Source organism: Girardinichthys multiradiatus, chromosome 12 (genome assembly GCF_021462225.1).
Source record: "Girardinichthys multiradiatus isolate DD_20200921_A chromosome 12, DD_fGirMul_XY1, whole genome shotgun sequence".
Taxonomy (NCBI): domain Eukaryota; kingdom Metazoa; phylum Chordata; class Actinopteri; order Cyprinodontiformes; family Goodeidae; genus Girardinichthys; species Girardinichthys multiradiatus.
The window spans coordinates 25856345-25874523 of record NC_061805.1 but is presented as its reverse complement, the minus strand read 5'-3'; the positions used below and the strand labels follow the sequence as shown (position 1 = coordinate 25874523).

The 18179-nt window shown below is 40.2% G+C and overlaps 1 protein-coding gene across 2 annotated transcripts in view; it reads right to left on the bottom strand.

Moving 5' to 3' along the window:
- Positions 1 to 18179, bottom strand: part of ptch1 (patched 1) — a 78665-nt gene that overhangs the window by 46580 nt on the left and 13906 nt on the right. For both annotated transcript variants that reach the window (XM_047381763.1, XM_047381762.1), the window contains exons 3-6: positions 7789 to 7978; positions 3515 to 3584; positions 3306 to 3397; positions 2072 to 2270 (exon numbers count right to left, since the gene is read on the bottom strand). In XM_047381763.1, the coding sequence (XP_047237719.1) occupies positions 2072 to 2270; positions 3306 to 3397; positions 3515 to 3584; positions 7789 to 7978 (551 nt within the window). The remainder of the gene's footprint in view (positions 1 to 2071; positions 2271 to 3305; positions 3398 to 3514; positions 3585 to 7788; positions 7979 to 18179) is intronic.

The following is an 18179-nucleotide window of genomic DNA, read 5'->3' as shown; positions in this document are numbered from 1 at the left end:
CTCAGTGGGAAATCTGTGGGAAGGAAAACGTGTGGCAGAAAACGCTGCACAACGAGAAGAGGTGACCGGACCCTGAGGAAGATTGTGGAGAAGGGCCGATTCCAGACCTTGGGGGACCTGCGGAAGCAGTGGACTGAGTCTGGAGTAGAAACATCCAGAGCCACTGTGCACAGGCGTGTGCAGGAAATGGGCTACAGGTGCCGCATTCCCCAGGTCAAGCCACTTTTGAACCAGAAACAGCGGCAGAAGCGCCTGACCTGGGCTACAGAGAAGCAGCACTGGACTGTTGCTCAGTGGTCCAAAGTACTTTTTTTCGGATGAAAGCAAATTCTGCATGTCATTCGGAAATCAAGGTGCCAGAGTCTGGAGGAAGACTGGGGAGAAGGAAATGCCAAAATGCCAGACGTCCAGTGTCAAGTACCCACAGTCAGTGATGGTCTGGGGTGCCGTGTCAGCTGCTGGTGTTGGTCCACTGTGTTTTATCAAGGGCAGGGTCAATGCAGCTAGCTATCAGGAGATTTTGGAGCACTTCATGCTTCCATCTGCTGAAAAGCTTTATGGAGATGAAGATTTCATTTTTCAGCACGACCTGGCACCTGCTCACAGTGCCAAAACCACTGGTAAATGGTTTACTGACCATGGTATCACTGTGCTCAATTGGCCTGCCAACTCTCCTGACCTGAACCCCATAGAGAATCTGTGGGATATTGTGAAGAGAACGTTGAGAGACTCAAGACCCAACACTCTGGATGAGCTAAAGGCCGCTATCGAAGCATCCTGGGCCTCCATAAGACCTCAGCAGTGCCACAGGCTGATTGCCTCCATGCCACGCCGCATTGAAGCAGTCATTTCTGCCAAAGGATTCCCGACCAAATATTGAGTGCATAACTGTACATGATTATTTGAAGGTTGATGTTTTTTGTATTAAAAACACTTTTCTTTTATTGGTCGGATGAAATATGCTAATTTTGTGAGATAGGAATTTTGGGTTTTCATGAGCTGTATGCCAAAATCATCCGTAATAAGACGATAAAAGACCTGAAATATTTCAGTTAGTGTGCAATGAATCTAAAATATATGAATGTTAAATTTTCATCATGACATTATGGAAAATAATGAACTTTATCACAATATGCTAATTTTTTGAGAAGGACCTGTATTCACTGTTCAAATAAAGGTTACATTTCTTGGTTCCCAACAGACTGTTAACTGGAATCAGCCGACTTTAAGCTAGACAGGCCCTGACTGGTGACTGGCTGATCAAAACTCAGAAATCTGATGTTTTCCCATTCAGTAAATCCACCATACCTTGCAATAGCTACAACCATCTTCTGAAGACTTGGCATTAGTCATTTTTAGCATATCAGTGAGTACTTGAAGCCAGATAATGCAGCATAACATTTATAAGAAACAATTTTAAATGTAACTATTTTCTATGGGAACAGGATGGCTATTTATCCAGGCTGCTACAACCGAGAGCTAGAATGCAGAGGGTTCTGGTCAATTTGCTCTTTCATCATTTTGGGGTTTTGCTTGTTCCGTATCAGATGGCTTCGATGTTAAAAACCAAGTCCTCTGCCTCACAACATCAATTCATACCGGCCTTGGGGGGATTTCTTTGAATTTACGAAGGAGCAAATTAATCTGGAGCCAACTAGGCAGACAACAGAAAGGATGAAGATTTTACAGCAGAGTTGCTCAGTTTGTTTCTATTGAGCTTTCAAGTAGTTGTGTTTAGAGAAAAAGTTGAAGTAAGGGTCTGCATTTTCTAGGGAATACACACTGATGCTAACTGTTAGTTATGCTAACTATGTTAAACAAGCCATATACCAATATATAGAAAGTTCCTTACACATTTGTAAAACCCTATTTTACAGCAACTTCTTTGACACAAACCAATTGAGTTCTGCCAATTCTAAATCTAAATAAAAAATTGGAGTAGGCTAAAATCTGTATTGGCAGGCAAAAGCTTTGCAAAAAAATGCGATCAGAACTCGGCTGCCGGTTATTGATTGGTGCATCTCTAATGTTAGACATGCATGCATAAATTTCTCAGTAATTGTGTACCAACCTTAGTTGAGTTCTTATTGGGTGCAGTGTCAGGGCAGTCAGGGTCAGCAGGGTTAAGACAGGGTCTATCCATGTAGCCATGCCCGACATCCGCCTTTTCCAACATGTCCTCAAAGCTTTCCACAGGAATGTTTGCTTTTCGTAACTTTTCAAGGCACTTCTTCGGGTCAAAAGTGGTCCATTGTACAGTGTTCTCACCTCTACAAAGTTCAAAAGTAAATGTCAGCATCTCTTCTCTCAACCACTGTATGCAAGAAAGTTATTTTATTAGTATGATAAAAAGAAAAAAGCTAGAGCTCAATTTTTCTGTTTATCAAGTGTTATTGCAAACTAACTGTGAATGTTACTGTACAGGAACAGTAAACCTCAGTGCACTAAATAATTTCCGAGCTAGGTTTCCCATTGTGCAACAACTATTTTCCTGCTCGATCCCAGATCTTGTTTCTCTATGTTCTCCTTTCCTCACACATTCCAATCTCTCTTTCTCTGAATACCTCATTCAGACTACATTGTACGTGCTTAACCAGGCTTGAGTTATTATTCCCAACCTCCCAACCAGAACATAGTAAAAACCTTATTTACCATTTCAAACCAATGGGCAACACACAGGGATGCACATGTCCACCGATAATGGCAACCCAAACTGGTACGCTTTCACACATTCACAAGACACATGGATGCACCATCGGCGAAGCCACACACTTACTGCATGCAGAGGCAAAGGTCTGTTGAGTATTACTGTAGCAACAGGCTATTAGCTACAGAATGGTCAGACAATAGCATGAGGCCCAAGGCTGGAGAGGAACCTTTGCCAGCAATACACATGCCAGAGACCACTACAATAGAGCCTTCAGAGGGGACGAGCTCAGGACACACATGCACACACATGCTCTTGAGTTGGGTCTCTTTGGATGGGCTAAGTGTTTTAAAGTAGCCTCTTCTAAAAGGGGTAAATACAAGATGCAGAGAAAAGCATCTCGTTGCAGTTTGAGTGCATGCTAACGTTATAAACCAGCGCAGATGGGCTCAGTTCTCAGAGATGTCCCATAGTTTTGATTGGTTTGCCAGCTGACCAGACAAAAAGAAAAGCCATTATGTATGCCTAATTAGGATTTTTATCAGCCCTCCATGTGCTTGTAAAAATATAGTGAAAGAGGTAATATGGTGCAATGCCATGCTGGAATTTCCAAAAATAATTTTTGACAGTTTTTAATGAGAAGAAATCCTGTACTTACGGGAGATAGACCATTCCAGAGTGGAGTTTAGCTCCTTCCCAGAAACAGTCCAAAGGGGTGATGATGAGGCAGGGATGAAGTTTTTCTATTATCTGATTAGAAAAACACAAACAGGATTTAAACAAGATGATAGCTTGATAACACAGGCGGTACTGGCAATTTTACCATATGACTAGGACAGTAAACATTAAAACAAATCCTTGTCTTACCTGATTCATAAAATGCGTTTCTGTGACTAATTCTCCTGATTTGTAGCATAAATGTTCCAATTTCCATTGTCTGAAAAAATAAATCAGAACATATGGGTGTAAAAATGCATTCAGCTAAGGAGAAATGATACATGGGTTCACGAGTTTACCCATGTTTTTGTATTGACAATTAAATTAATACATTTCACAGAACACAAACAATGTTTTAAAGAATTTGAAATCATTATAGAATATTCAACTCCTGGTTTAACTAGACCATAAATTGAGTTTTTATATTAGTTTAATTCTAAAGTGGTCTTAATGCCAACAAAACAGAGATGTACCAAGAAATTAGCTGGTGACTGGAAACACACGATTCTGATTCTGTTTAAATGGCCCTGCAATTTTTGAGTTGAAAACTCAATAATCACATATTTTTCCGATCAGTAAATGCATCGCACTAATTGCTACCAGGTTGAACTGACAACACTCTTCAGTGTGGAGGGAGAAAAACTCAAAACTAGCTATTGTCAGAATCATTGAGGTGACTAACTTAAATTCAGAGATCTTAGAAGACATTTAAAGGTAAACAATTTTCTACCATGTCTGTTGTTCATCAAGGGCTGCAAGACAGCGAGAGAGAGCAGAACTTTACTGAAGAACTGAATGGATTACAGCAAATTTGAACTGTTTTATCTTTTTGAACTTCTAACCCTTTTTGCAATGAAACATGCTGGGTTTGGAAATCTTGGCAGGTTTTTCTATACCTCAGAGCTAAGGTAAGGCTCTACATTTTATAGACTATACACATGGCTTCTGTTATGCTAATGCTATCCCTGCTAACAGTGCCAATCAACAACATAAGATGTTAAGAGTAGACTAAAAATGTCAATTCCATAGTAATTTTGCCTTAGTTTTAAAACATTAGTTAAATATTTAGCACCACTAAGAAGCTCATAAGCAGATGCTAACTTTAGCTTTGTTAGCAGGTAACATTAGCAAGTTGTGGTATTCTACCAGGGCTTGAGTTTGGGCAGTGAAAATCATTCGTTTCCTGTTTGTCTAAGTTTCGATTTTTCAACTAAGCATCCAAAATTATCCCACAAGAACAATTTGAAAGTGAAGGAGTTTTTTTCCTTGCTTTTGTAGTGGACAGTTGTCGACCTGTTTACAAAAAAACGGCTTGAATAGTCATATGTCATCACTATAACTTATTTCAACATATACTTCCTTTCTTACTTCAAAATAGAAGTCTCAGATATATGTACAGGGGAGTTCAGCTCAAAACTATAAGCTTAACTACTACATAATTTAGGCCCTGTTTACACAACAGCGTTTCCTGGTGAAAATGGAAAAGTTTACTTGTGTTTCCACTGTTTGTTTACACAACAACAGTGCATGTTTTCTCTGAAAACAGCACAATTTGAGAACAGGTTCCATAGTGTAACGGTTTGAAAATATCCCCATCTCCATTGTCATGGAGATGGAAAACATTGAACCTTATGAGGAAGCCCTGGCTCATATGGCGTATGTCTCCCGCAGTGGAAATTAACATGTACGCGCACAACATAAATTCAATTCAAAAATACTTTATTAATCCCACAGAGAAATAAAATGTTGTTATAGCTCAAATTATGCAGGTTTCTTTAAAGAGTCAATGTAGATGCTGATGGCTGTAGGCTGGAAGGATCTCCTTTAGCAGTCTGTCTTACAGCAGATCTGAAGAAGCCTCTGACTGAAGACACTCTGTTGTTGTTCAACAGTCTCATGAAGAGGATGCTCAGGGTTCTCCATAATGTTCTTCATTTTATGAAGAATCCTTTTTTGCACAATGATCTCCAGAAGTTCCAGAGGAGTCCCCAGAACAGAGCCAGCCTTCTTGATTAGCCTGTTGAGCTTTTTTAAGTAGAAGAGAGTTGCTCTCTAGTCAAGATCACACTCTCCACAACAGCTGCCAACCAGTTTAAAACCCAAAGACAATGAAGACCTCAACAATAACAATGGCAGGTTGCAAAGTACGCGCTTGTGCTGCTGGCTCTTTTGAATCTAACAAGGGTTCTCCAGCAAAGTGCTCATTTTCTCCCTATTTTTGTAAGCAGGAGGTGTTTGTGCATGTTGTTTCAAAGAATGTACCGCCTACTAGTGGGGTGGTGGAGGAATTACACCACCTTTACATCTCTACTGTTGCCATGTGAACTGTTCTTTTAAGTAAAACATTGCCATGTAGATATGTAGATAGGCGACTGTGGCTCAGTAGGAAGAGTAGTCGTCTTACAATCAGAAGGTTGTGGGTTTGATTCCAGCTGACTCTTGCCATATGTTGATGTGCCCCTGGGTAAGGCACTTAATCTCAAGTTGCCTATCGATCTGTGTATCAGTGTATGAATGTGTGAGTGCGATTGGGTGAATGTGGCTCTAGTGTAAAGCACTTTGAGTGGTCTGTATGATTGGAATGGCGCTATACAGGTCCTTCTCAAAATATTAGCATATTGTGATAAAGTTCATTATTTTCCATAATGTAATGATGAAAATTTAACATTCATATATTTTAGATTCATTGCACACTAACTGAAATATTTCAGGTCTTTTATTGTCTTAATACGGATGATTGTGGCATACAGCTCATGAAAACCCAAAATTTCTATCTCACAAAATTAGCATATCATTAAAAGGGTCTCTAAACGAGCTATGAACCTAATCATCTGAATCAACGAGTTAACTCTAAACACCTGCAAAAGATTCCTGAGGCCTTTAAAACTCCCAGCCTGGTTCATCACTCAAAACCTCAATCATGGGTAAGACTGCCGACCTGACTGCTGTCCAGAAGGCCACTATTGACACCCTCAAGCAAGAGGGTAAGACACAGAAAGAAATTTTTGAACGAATAGGCTGTTCCCAGAGTGCTGTATCAAGGCACCTCAGTGGGAAGTCTGTGGGAAGGAAAAAGTGTGGCAGAAAACGCTGCACAACGAGAAGAGGTGACCGGACCCTGAGGAAGATTGTGGAGAAGGGCCGATTCCAGACCTTGGGGGACCTGCGGAAGCAGTGGACTGAGTCTGGAGTAGAAACATCCAGAGCCACCGTGTACAGGCGTGTGCAGGAAATGGGCTACAGGTGCCGCATTCCCCAGGTCAAGCCACTTTTGAACCAGAAACAGCGGCAGAAGCGCCTGACCTGGGCTACAGAGAAGCAGACTGTTGCTCAGTGGTCCAAAGTACTTTTTTCGGATGAAAGCAAATTCTGCATGTCATTCGGAAATCAAGGTGCCAGAGTCTGGAGGAAGACTGGGGAGAAGGAAATGCCAAAATGCCAGAAGTCCAGTGTCAAGTACCCACAGTCAGTGATGGTCTGGGGTGCCGTGTCAGCTGCTGGTGTTGGTCCACTGTGTTTTATCAAGGGCAGGGTCAATGCAGCTAGCTATCAGGAGATTTTGGAGCACTTCATGTTTCCATCTGCTGAAAAGCTTTATGGAAATGAAGATTTCATTTTTCAGCACGACCTGGCACCAGCTCACAGTGCCAAAACCACTGGTAAATGGTTTACTGACCATGGTATCACTGTGTTCAATTGGCCTGTCAACTCTCCTGACCTGAACCCCATAGAGAATCTGTGGGATATTGTGAAGAGAACGTTGAGAGACTCAAGACCCAACACTCTGGATGAGCTAAAGGCCGCTATCAAAGCAACCTGGGCCTCCATAAGACCTCAGCAGTGCCACAGGCTGATTGCCTCCATGCCACGCCGCATTGAAGCAGTCATTTCTGCCAAAGGATTCCCAACCAAGTATTGAGTGCATAACTGTACATGATTATTTGAAGGTTGACGTTTTTTGTATTAAAAACACTTTTCTTTTATTGGTCGGATGAAATATGCTAATTTTGTGAGACAGGAATTTTGGGTTTTAATGAGCTGTATGCCAAAATCATCTGTATTAAGACAATAAAAGACCTGAAATATTTCTGTTAGTGTGCAATGACTCTAAAATATATGAATGTTAAATTTTCATCATTACATTATGGAAAATAATGAACTTTATCACAATATGCTAATATTTTGAGAAGGACCTGTATAACAGAAACGGGGAAAAATGACATTTTCAATGGATTATTTTCGTGTAAACAGGGCCTTAGTCTCACCTCACCAGAGAAAGTCGCATGCATATTGCAACTGGATAGAGCTTTGCAAGACAGATTTCACTTTAAAAGGAAAATATCATGGAGTTTTAATAAGGCAGGGTTTAATTTCTTACATCACTATTACGAACATATGAGATAAGGACAATAAAGTATAGTTACCTATTATAAAGGTAAACATGAACTCTGCTGGCTCGGAGAGCTGACTCCAGGTGCTGCAGAAGGGCCTCTACCGTTAGGACGTTGGCTCCCTCCTCCCGCGGCGTCTGGATCATCAGCTGAGAATTAAACATGGCCTCCTCCCCCATCTTCTGTCGTGTGTATTTCAGTTCCTGGTTGACACGCCCACCAACTGGACAGAGAACAAGTCAATCATTCTGTTAGCCCAATGTGCATATCAAAACATACAACCAATGTGTATTTCAATTAAATCCAAGACATACCTTTGAACATAAAAACCTTTTAGAATTTACAAAATTTTCAAGGGAAAGTGTCGAAGTCATTCTCACAGATGCATATACATGAAAAACGTAGGCACATGCAACAATGCGTTGCACAGACCAGATCCGAAATTTGTATTATTTGTATCCTCCAAAAAGAATTGTGATGAATAACAACAGAGTAGTTTTTTTTTTTTCTTTTTCCAACAATGCTTACAGTCCTTATCACATGTTGTGAGTCTTCTGACATGTTTGACTTTTCAGGACTTCACAATACCTTCCTTAATAACACACACCTGGCACATGAGGTCCAGTTTAAATCATTCCAATAATTTAAACTATACAAGATGTTCATTCTGAGATTAACATAAGTTTCTGTAGCTTTCATTAGAGTTTTTAAATATTATGAGTTGGATCAAACATTTTTTGTATCCTTCCAAAAGCTTCCCACAATAGTTTGCTGCCAACAGGCATTTCTGATATCCTCTCCAAACAGATTTTGTTGACTTAAAGACACTTTGTAACTAATCAAGCTGGATGCATAAGGTCACTATCCATTTGGAAGACCTGATTGTACTTAACCTTCCAGAGAGATGTTTCTATATGAATTAATGCTTTCACATAATGTTCATTCCTTGTAATCTATTTTGAGAAGTGTACTTGTCCCTCCAGCAGCAAAACACTTACACACTATGGTAATGCCACACACGTACTTCACAGCGGAAACAGTGTTCTCATGCTTGCAAGCTTCAATATTTATTTTCTCCAAATTAAGCTTCAGGTTTAGTTTCATCACACCACAGGTGCATTTGCAAACTTTACTCTGGCCTTTTGTCAGTTTTTGGAATAACTTCTTCTTCCTCACTAAGTGGCCTTTGAGCCTATGTCAGTACAAGCTAAAAGTCTAAACATTCCCATGCCCTTTTATCCATGCATTTAATTTTTTTAACAGATAAACACTGCACCTTTAGGCATCTGGAAACTGATTGTATTCAGTTAAGATCTGATTGTATTCAATGATGAACCAGTTTTGTGGAGGTCCAATTAGCTTCCTGATATCTTGCCTGATTTCTTTTGATTTGATATGTCACACTAGAAAGCAGTGTGTTTAAGGAGTTGCCTTAAAATACATCCACAGGTGTTCCTCCAGTTAAACAAATGTTGCGAGTTAACATAACAGAAGCTTACAAAGCGTTGATACCATAATGTGGGCTTTCCCATACTTTTTAAAGGCAGCGCTTCCCCTACCATTATCCAAGGAGGGTGCTCCCCCTGCTAACAGTCTGTAAGGGTTCACACGTTACCAATTTACCACGGCAGGAGAGGAGCTATATTGTTTTCAACTTATGCCGGAGAAACACGGCAAAGTCTTGATGTAAGGCTGCACTGTGCAGATGAGGAGGAGGGAGGGGGAGAACACGGGGAAATGTCAGTGTTCTCATGATAGTATTAGTGGAGGCGCACGGCAGACCCCACTTCTTTCGACAGTTAAGCAAATTTTTTCAAATTTAATTTCTAGGTGGAAAGGAAAAGAGAAAAAACTTTGGTGATTTATGTCCATATGTTCCTGTATGGAAGCTCATATGGGCTTCCATACAGGAAGCCCAAACTCTAACTTACTTGGCGCATGTGTCAGGACACAGTACAAAAATAAGTACAAAAATATTTGGCAAAATATATATCCATACATTAGTTATTCTGGCATCTAGCAAATTATTTTGCTAGATGACATTATTTTGTAATCCTAACTCACCTAAAAACCGTAAATGTTACTAAATGTCAGTGAGAATAAAAATATTACGTCTTTTTATGCTGGTTTCAATGCATTTTTAATAGAATCAGTAGGACAAAGAAAATCTGTGCCATAGAGACACAATTTATTCTATTTGTTTTAAAAGTCATATGAAAGAATTGAAGAAAGGCAGAAAAAGTTAAATAAAATTCACAAAATGGCCACATTTTAAGCAGTGTAGGAACCCTTTTAGTATGGAGTGTGTGTCTGTGCACAACTTCCATTTCAGTGCACCAGATTTATGAGCAGAGGATTTGTGCTCTTCCATCGTCAAAGACTAAACACTCAGTGAAAGCTCAAGCAATTCATAGTTGTCTTTTTTCACTCTCCTGAACACACACACACCCGCACACAAAACATGAAAAATGCCCAGTGAGTGTTGGCTGTGTGAAAAATCTGTAACATTTTATTATGCCTTAATCCAATTTAACAATTCGACTCAATTCCTGCAACAGCAGGCATGGATTGAATGTTTTTCTTCCATTGTAATGGCATTAAAGTTGAACATAAGCATGCCTGTTCTGCTGGGCTGGACCACCCAGTCAGACCAATGGAACGAGGAGGGAGGGGGCCATGTCTTGGGGCATTAATCAAAACACACTTGATTTCTTTTTTTCTGGACCCAAACAGCATTCCCATCTGATCCTGTCTGAAAGCATGTTTATAATACTCATCATTAATAGCAGGCCGAGCCTAACAGGAGCGACGTGCTTTCCAGTGCTAGGCCAGCTCCACAGTTACACCAGCAACTGCCTTCAAAGGAGCTTGCATGGAACTGATTAAGACCCGATGTGCACGAACAGTGCACTAACAAGTTAACTTGTCCGATGCACTCAGCACTCAGAGGCAAAGCTAGCCTCAGGCTTTGTGCAAGTGCAATGCCAGAAGGAAGAATGATAACACTCATACAAAGAAAGGCACAATTTCAGCCTGCCTCTATGTGTGCGAGGACACAAAGAAAAATCTAATTGGAAAAACATGGAAGGGTTGTGCTTAGAAGGAGCGTACTGTCTGGCCAGAACGCTTTCCAAATTGCGAACAGCCACCTGAAAAACCCTTGCGTTTACAGGGAGCGAGCAGCGAAGGACAGGACAAGTCAAAGGAATGTAGTCTTCCGCTACAGGAAACGGCACATTACAGCCTCGGGCTTTAAGAATTCCTCACTTCACAAGGTTGCAAAGTTTTGGGGTCAACATTCACACAGCCATAGGGTGAAATTAACACCCCAGCTGGACCAGGAAAAAGTGCAAATGTGTGTGCACAGCGCTGCGTATGTGCAAACATGTGCATTTGAATGTGTGTGTACGAACAGCTGTGTTTCTTCAATGACACATATTCCCATATTCCTCCTCCAAGAAAAACTGGGTGACCCCAGCTTGTGTTGATAACTTGAAGGTGTTTAGCTCCAAGTTCAGCTGCTGTGACCAAAACAAAGAGTCAGTGACTTTTAAATACTTGCTTTAGCAGCACTACGTTTTTCCTTGATGTGTTTTTTCTTCTTTAACATAAAAATACACTGTTGCTTCAACAACCTGGGCTGTTATATGACCCGCAGCAAGCAGGACCTCTAGCCTTCAAAAGAAACCTCCAGTATCCTCCAGATCTGAGCTCAGCATACTGTTTTTATAGTAAACGTTCTGCATGTTTTCTGGGAGAGAGACAGTGATCAGCTGTTGACCAGCACCCAATTTTCCACTTTACTGGCCCCAGTTGGTGATCCAACGGTTGGACACAAAAAATCCAATCTTTTTTCAGATCAAAATAATAACAGTCTTCAGTGAGGAAAATATAAAGTGGGCTATTTTCATTTTTTTTTTGTTAAGACCGTTCACTTTTAAATTTATCCAGAAAGTAGAACAACACTATTTATTGTTATTAATAGGTCTATTAGACAAACTGTCTAATAATTCAGAGCTATACAAAATGGATAACAGGAAATAGGCCGAATTATTTCTGATTGGTGCAGCTCTCTTTTTAGTGGAGGCAAGACAGCAGATCAGACAGAAGTGGTCATACACATGCTGCCCATAAGGGCTGTCATACAAGAAAGATTTTTAAACCTGCGGGTTATCAGCTTCTTCACTCAACAAATTCCATTTTATTGTTTTGTATTATTGTGGTGATTCACCAGAGGCAATCTAACATCAACATCAGTGTACTCAATTGCAAAGCTTGTGTGGTGGAAATTTTGTTGCCTGCAATCTTACATGTGCAGTTTAGGTTTTTGTGCCAACCCGAGCACCTCGAATCGGAGGATTTTCTAGACATCTCAAAATGGGAAAAGATTCCAGGATAAACCAAGAATCTGCTTAGGAGGAATATCTATCCTTTCTGGCCTTTCAGATCACAATGCCACAATAAACATGCAACCATAAATCCACCTTTGTCCTTTATCACTTTTTCCTTTTACATCATATATGCTGATCAGCGAGATCACATGACCATGTGCGCCTTCATTTCATGAAGCTGGGGTTACAGAACAAAAGGGGTGTGGCCTACAACTCCTAGCAATCACCTGAGGAAATCGACACACATGGAGTTGTGCACTTTGTCACGATTCTCATGCATATTGGCTGTCCAAGAGAATTCAGTGCTTTATACACAAGCAAAGTTGTTGTGGGCCACCTTCAGCATTTTATTAACTGCATCAGATTCTGCTGAACAACATATTTTTTCAGATGGACACTGGAGTATGATAATCTCTCCTCTATCTTGCAGATGGTGTCTTTAACAATCCCATATTACCCCTTACAGTTCATAGTCGTTACAGGTTTAAGACTACCTGCTAAGCTGGCTCGGGAAATGATCATGAAAACAAAGGGAAAACCTGAAAGAGACTAGAATGTTACTGGGGAAAGGGAAGTCTGAATTTCCCTCCTTTAATTGATCTCAAAAAAGAGGAAGACACTGGATGTGCCACATAATAAACACTCAAATCTCTGAGAAGAGAAGAGAAGAGAAAAAAAGAAAAGAGAAGAGAAGAAAAGAGAAGAGAAGAGAAGAGGCTTGTCTATCCTCCTGTAGCAGAGCCCTCAGTGTGGGTATTAAACATGTTGCATAACATTAACCCCTGGGCTCCCTATTGTCCAAGTGAAGGAATGGGGGGCAGTGGGCTATGAAAGGAGAGGACGTAGGTTTCTAAGGAACTGACATCACCCCCTTCGCCTTTTCAATTCTGGACTCCCTCCTCCCATTCTTACTCATTTTATGTCTCTTTGCTTTATTCAGTGCAACCCTGTGATTGGTCAGATCACGATGGCAAACAGCCCGGCCCCTCTGTCAAAGCCAGCCCAGCCCCCTTTTCTCCTTGCCAACTTTCCCTTTTTCCATGCAGGACACACAACACCACAGCCCAAATCTACCGGACATCTCTCATGCAGAAAACGGAAGTAGCTCACACTTTCAAACAACAGCAAGTGAATCATTCATCTGATGTGTTGGATGCAGATTACAGCTATCTCAGTTATGACAGAAAAGGAATGCAAGGGTCTCTTAATTGACGAAACCAATTGCTTATCTGTTTTAAGCTTATCTGTTTTGTCTCAATCAATTGACATCAAGATGTATGAGTGTATTCAGTGTACATGCATGTGGCCAAACATACCTCATTAAGTGTGTGTGCACACGTGTGCATATGTATGCACAGAATGGATTAGCTGGATTAGCTGGATCTCAGCAAGAACCCCCTGTGGAGCGGAGAACGCCTCCCCCCCATGAACCAGGTCACCTTTCTACAAAAAGCAAAGAAATGTCCCATACCAAAAGCTACAGCCATTGCTAAAGGAATGAACACTTTTCAAACTAGAGAAACAAGTACAAAAATGGAAAAAAAAATAGAAACAAGTAAAAAAATGATTTAATCCATAATTTCTGCATTGTAAGCAAACAGAAAATAGGGCTCTGATCTCTGAACAATGGGTACATGTGCATCTAAATTCAAACAACAAAAAAGATGCAGATTACTGTTGCTGGCAGATTATTGTAGCGTTACAATAAATTAACCAGATCTTTGGCAGGTACAGTTTAAACTGCATGACATTACTGTCAACAAGAAAATTATAAACAAATCAAGAAACAAAGCCGGCTTTTAGTGATTTCAACTACTGAAGAAAGTAAAACCAGGTTCAATCATTTTTGCAAACAGCACTTATTTGACCTTCATCATTGCAGTAAACTATCATGAGTAAACAGTGAGAGGTCAAATTGGCAGGCTTCCTACACAGTTTGGAAACGTCTGGAAGGTACAGGTTTCCAGAATTTTCCAGGTCTTGATGAATATGAAAAAATAAAAACAGAGGAAGGAAAACCATTTCTGTTTTCAGATTTGATAGACCATTGGATCGTTTTCGCTATTTTTTACCCATACATATGTCCATCCATCTGCCGATCCATTCTCCCAACCAGCCACCCAACTGTTCATCCTTCCATCCATTTACCCATGCACCAATCCATCCATCCATCCATCCATCCATCCATCTGTTCATCATCCATCCATCCGTCCGTCCATCTGTTCATCCTTCCATCCATTTACCCATGCACCAATCCATCCATCCATCCATCCATCCATACATCCATCTGTTCATCAATCCATGTGTTCATTCATCCATCCATTCATCCATCTGTTCATCAATCCATCTGTTCATCAATCCATCTGTTCATCCATCCATCTGTTCATCCATCTATCCCTCCCATCTCTTTATTAAACTATATTTTACTAAGACTTTCAATACTTCTGGTTTCACAATAATTACACCAATAAAAGAGGCATTTTCCAACTTGCACTCTCACTATCTCTAGGTTTTTGCAGTAGTAGAATGAAGTGTAAGAGCCACAACAGCTGTAGTAGTCCTGTGGAAACAGCATACATAGTGGTTCTCAAAGCAGGTGTGCACACAGCCACAAATATGTGATGAAAGGCCTTACTGAAAGTGGAAACCCTATCTGACCCATGAAAAACCCCCCTTATTCACTTTCATGCTCATTCCACTTGTTCTCTCCTTCCGTCTCCCCTGTTAGCTTTCAGAGAAGAGTGGGTTTCCACAAAAGTAAGTTAGAGCAAAGGGGATTTTGTAGAACGAATGAAAAAATAAGATAATGACAGAAAAGAGAAAAAGAAAAATAGGGTGAGATGTGCCCAAAACAACCTGACCCCCTGATACAAATGTGACACTCCAGCTGCCAACCGCTGCACTCTTCACCCCCAACTGCAACATTACCATATGTATGGATACCCTTGCCCCTGATTATGCTAATCACCTGTCCGACCCCTGCAACTCCTAAAATGGGTGTATTTAGCAGTCGGCTGGCTCCAAATGCAGTTTCTGCTGGGCCCGAGGTGTACATTCACACAGTCCTCAATGGGCAGATTCTTCCACGTTGTTGCCTTCATTCAAATACCCAATTGCCTCTACTAACCCCCTACATCCCCCTGAAAAAAAGTCCTTTTCAATACCTCAGGACAGTGGACAGACTAGAAGGTACATGTGGAAGAAAATACTGACAGTAAAATGTCTGTTTTTGCAGCATATGCATGCATGTGTGCAATAAATGTTGCACTTAAAAGGGATGTACCGAGGTTACCAGCGTAATCTTATTCTCAGCAGTTAAACTGTATGAATTAACAGGGGGAAAAAAACTCATCTCCTGTCAATGCCAGTAAATTTGAAATCAGGTAAGCTTTCACCACATCCCCCCTGCTGGATTTACAATCTTGGGACTGGCCCACCGCCCAGTCATAACAGACCGTGACATGAGCCTGAGCAGCCAATCTCAGCCAGCCATCTTTTTGTCATTTCCTGTAAAGATGGCCCATGATTGCAGGTATCCCAAAATCACACATTCCTGAGTGCGGACCAGAAGGCAGAGGCAGAAACACACAGAGGGTTAAAGGAAAAGGAAAAATGATCCTGCAAGCAATTCTATAATCCATAGCCTCATGTCCCAGTCTGTGCCATAAACCAGTACAATGTAGTAGTTGTAAACAACCTCCAGTTTTCCCTGTAATATTCTATTGTGGTCTTTCTGAAGCTCTTGCTTTTCTTTGACTTTAGCCGCTTTTTCACAATTCCTATTTATAACCAGCAATCTCAACTTTATTTGTGGCTTGGTTCTTTCTTCTATTTTCCATCAATGTACAGTCTAACATGCATAAATGACCTGTGCTAGTCTTTGCCTCAGTTCATATATCCACCCAAGGCAAATAGCACAGTTCTTTGCCTCTGTTAAAAACCATGTTAAGTGTTAATATAGAATGATTGTCACATAACTTTAACTGCTGTTAAATAAGAAAGAAAGAAAGAAAGAAAGAAATTAAGAAAAGAAAAGAAAGAAATTAAGAAAGAAAGAAAGAAATTAAGAAAAGAAAAGAAAGAAATTAAGAAAGAAAGAAAGAACTTGAGAAAATGGCATTTCAAGCCCCTTTTAATAGTTTTATGGTAATAATATGTGTAGAGCATTTCCCATATACCTATTAATATTTTCCTAGATTCTGTGTTGCAATCCTCTGGCTGGCTGTCTGAAACCTTGAGTATAACATTGTGAGTGGTTTGTTGCATGTGCAGGATCTTTCATATCACCCATTCAATCTGATCAAGTCCTGGGCTTTAAGTCTGCCCAGAGCTTTCCATTTCTTATTTTTCAGCCAGTCCTTGGAGGTTTTACTGATATGTTTTCAGTCATTGTCATGTTGCAAGGTCCAGTTATGCTTTAGTTCAATTTTTTTCACTAGGTTAACATTTTCCTCAAGCACTGATACACGGCTGAATTTATGGTGGATTACATGATACTGAGCTGATCTTCCTGGAGCAAAGCATTCTCAAACCATGACACTTACAACTATGCTTCACAGTTGGTATGAAGTTATTTTCTTAGATTCCTGTATTTGGTTTATGACAAACAGTCCTTGGTTCTGATGTGTAAATAATTCAGTTTTGTACCGATCCATCCAAATAACATTATTCCATTAGCTCTGGTCTTTGGCTATGTTCTCTCTGCCAAATTTCAGTCTGCCCTTCATGTCTTTCTTTGTGATCAATTGAGATCCTTGAACACCACCATAGGAAGTTAAAATTGTGAAGTATTTTTCTGATTGCAGAAGCATGCATGTTCATATTAACAATAGCAAGAGCCTGCTGTAGGTCCCATAATGACATTTTAGTGTTTTTGGAACTTCATTTAGCATCTTTCAGTCTGCTCTCAGGGTAACCTTGCTTGAACGGCTCAGCCTGGGCATTTTTTTAATGTTATTCGATTGTAGACAATTTTCCACACAGTGGAATGGCGGATTTCAAAGTATTTTAAAAACCTCTTTAATTCCTTAAACTAGACTCATAGGCTGCTACAATCTTCTTCCTGGAGGCTTCAGACAGCTCTTTCTATCTCACTATGGTGTTCAACCTCACTGCCCAACGGTCAGGAGGACATCAAATTAAATAGCTGTCACAATGTTGTGTAACAGTGTTCTAATCACATGCAACTGATATAATGGGGTGTGTGTTATTTTAGCCATTTAAAGTGGGAATAAAAGTGGGGGTGTTCAAATATATTCCTCACATATCTATTTGTTCCAACCTGTTTGAAAAACCTACACAGGGTGTCCTAATTTATTCTTTCTATGCATCACTATTTTTCTCCTACGTTACCCATTTTATACCCATAAATGAAACATTTTCTAAAGGTATTGATTTTCAGTTCATTAGATCTTTTTTGTAGTTAGGTATTATAGAAACAAATAGTCATAAAAAGTTTGGTTCTGATCCTAGTTTTGCCATTTGACTCATAAAAACATAAGAGAAAATAAAGCTAAATCAGAATCTAAGTGACCTCCATTTGGTTGATATTGTTTGTTGGAATAACATGATCCCATTCCTGACAGTAAAAGTAGAAAATTATCTCATATCATCATTCAAAGCCAACTTTGAATGATGATGGCAGCTTTTTTGGGTACAAAACAACCGCAAAGGTGCAAAATGGTAAAGGGGGCGAAATTCCCAGCACTCCATGCTGTTCGGCTTTTAAAATCTTGTAAAACCAAAACATACATTTGCTTTGTTACAGTTAAACAATAAAACTGTTACCATTTTATTGTGTCAAATACAGACTCAAACTAAGGCTCCATACTCCTCAATCTTCTGTGACAGAAAATGTTTTCTCCCTTTTCAAGCCTTGCATGTGCTTGTGTGGTACTTGCTGTTACTGCCAGATTATATGACGACGTTCTGCAGGAATTGCAATGAACTATAAAGCTACGTATGTAACTGCGGTAAGCCAGAGGGGCTGCAAAAAATTCCAGCAACTACCACACATACATACACATACACAAA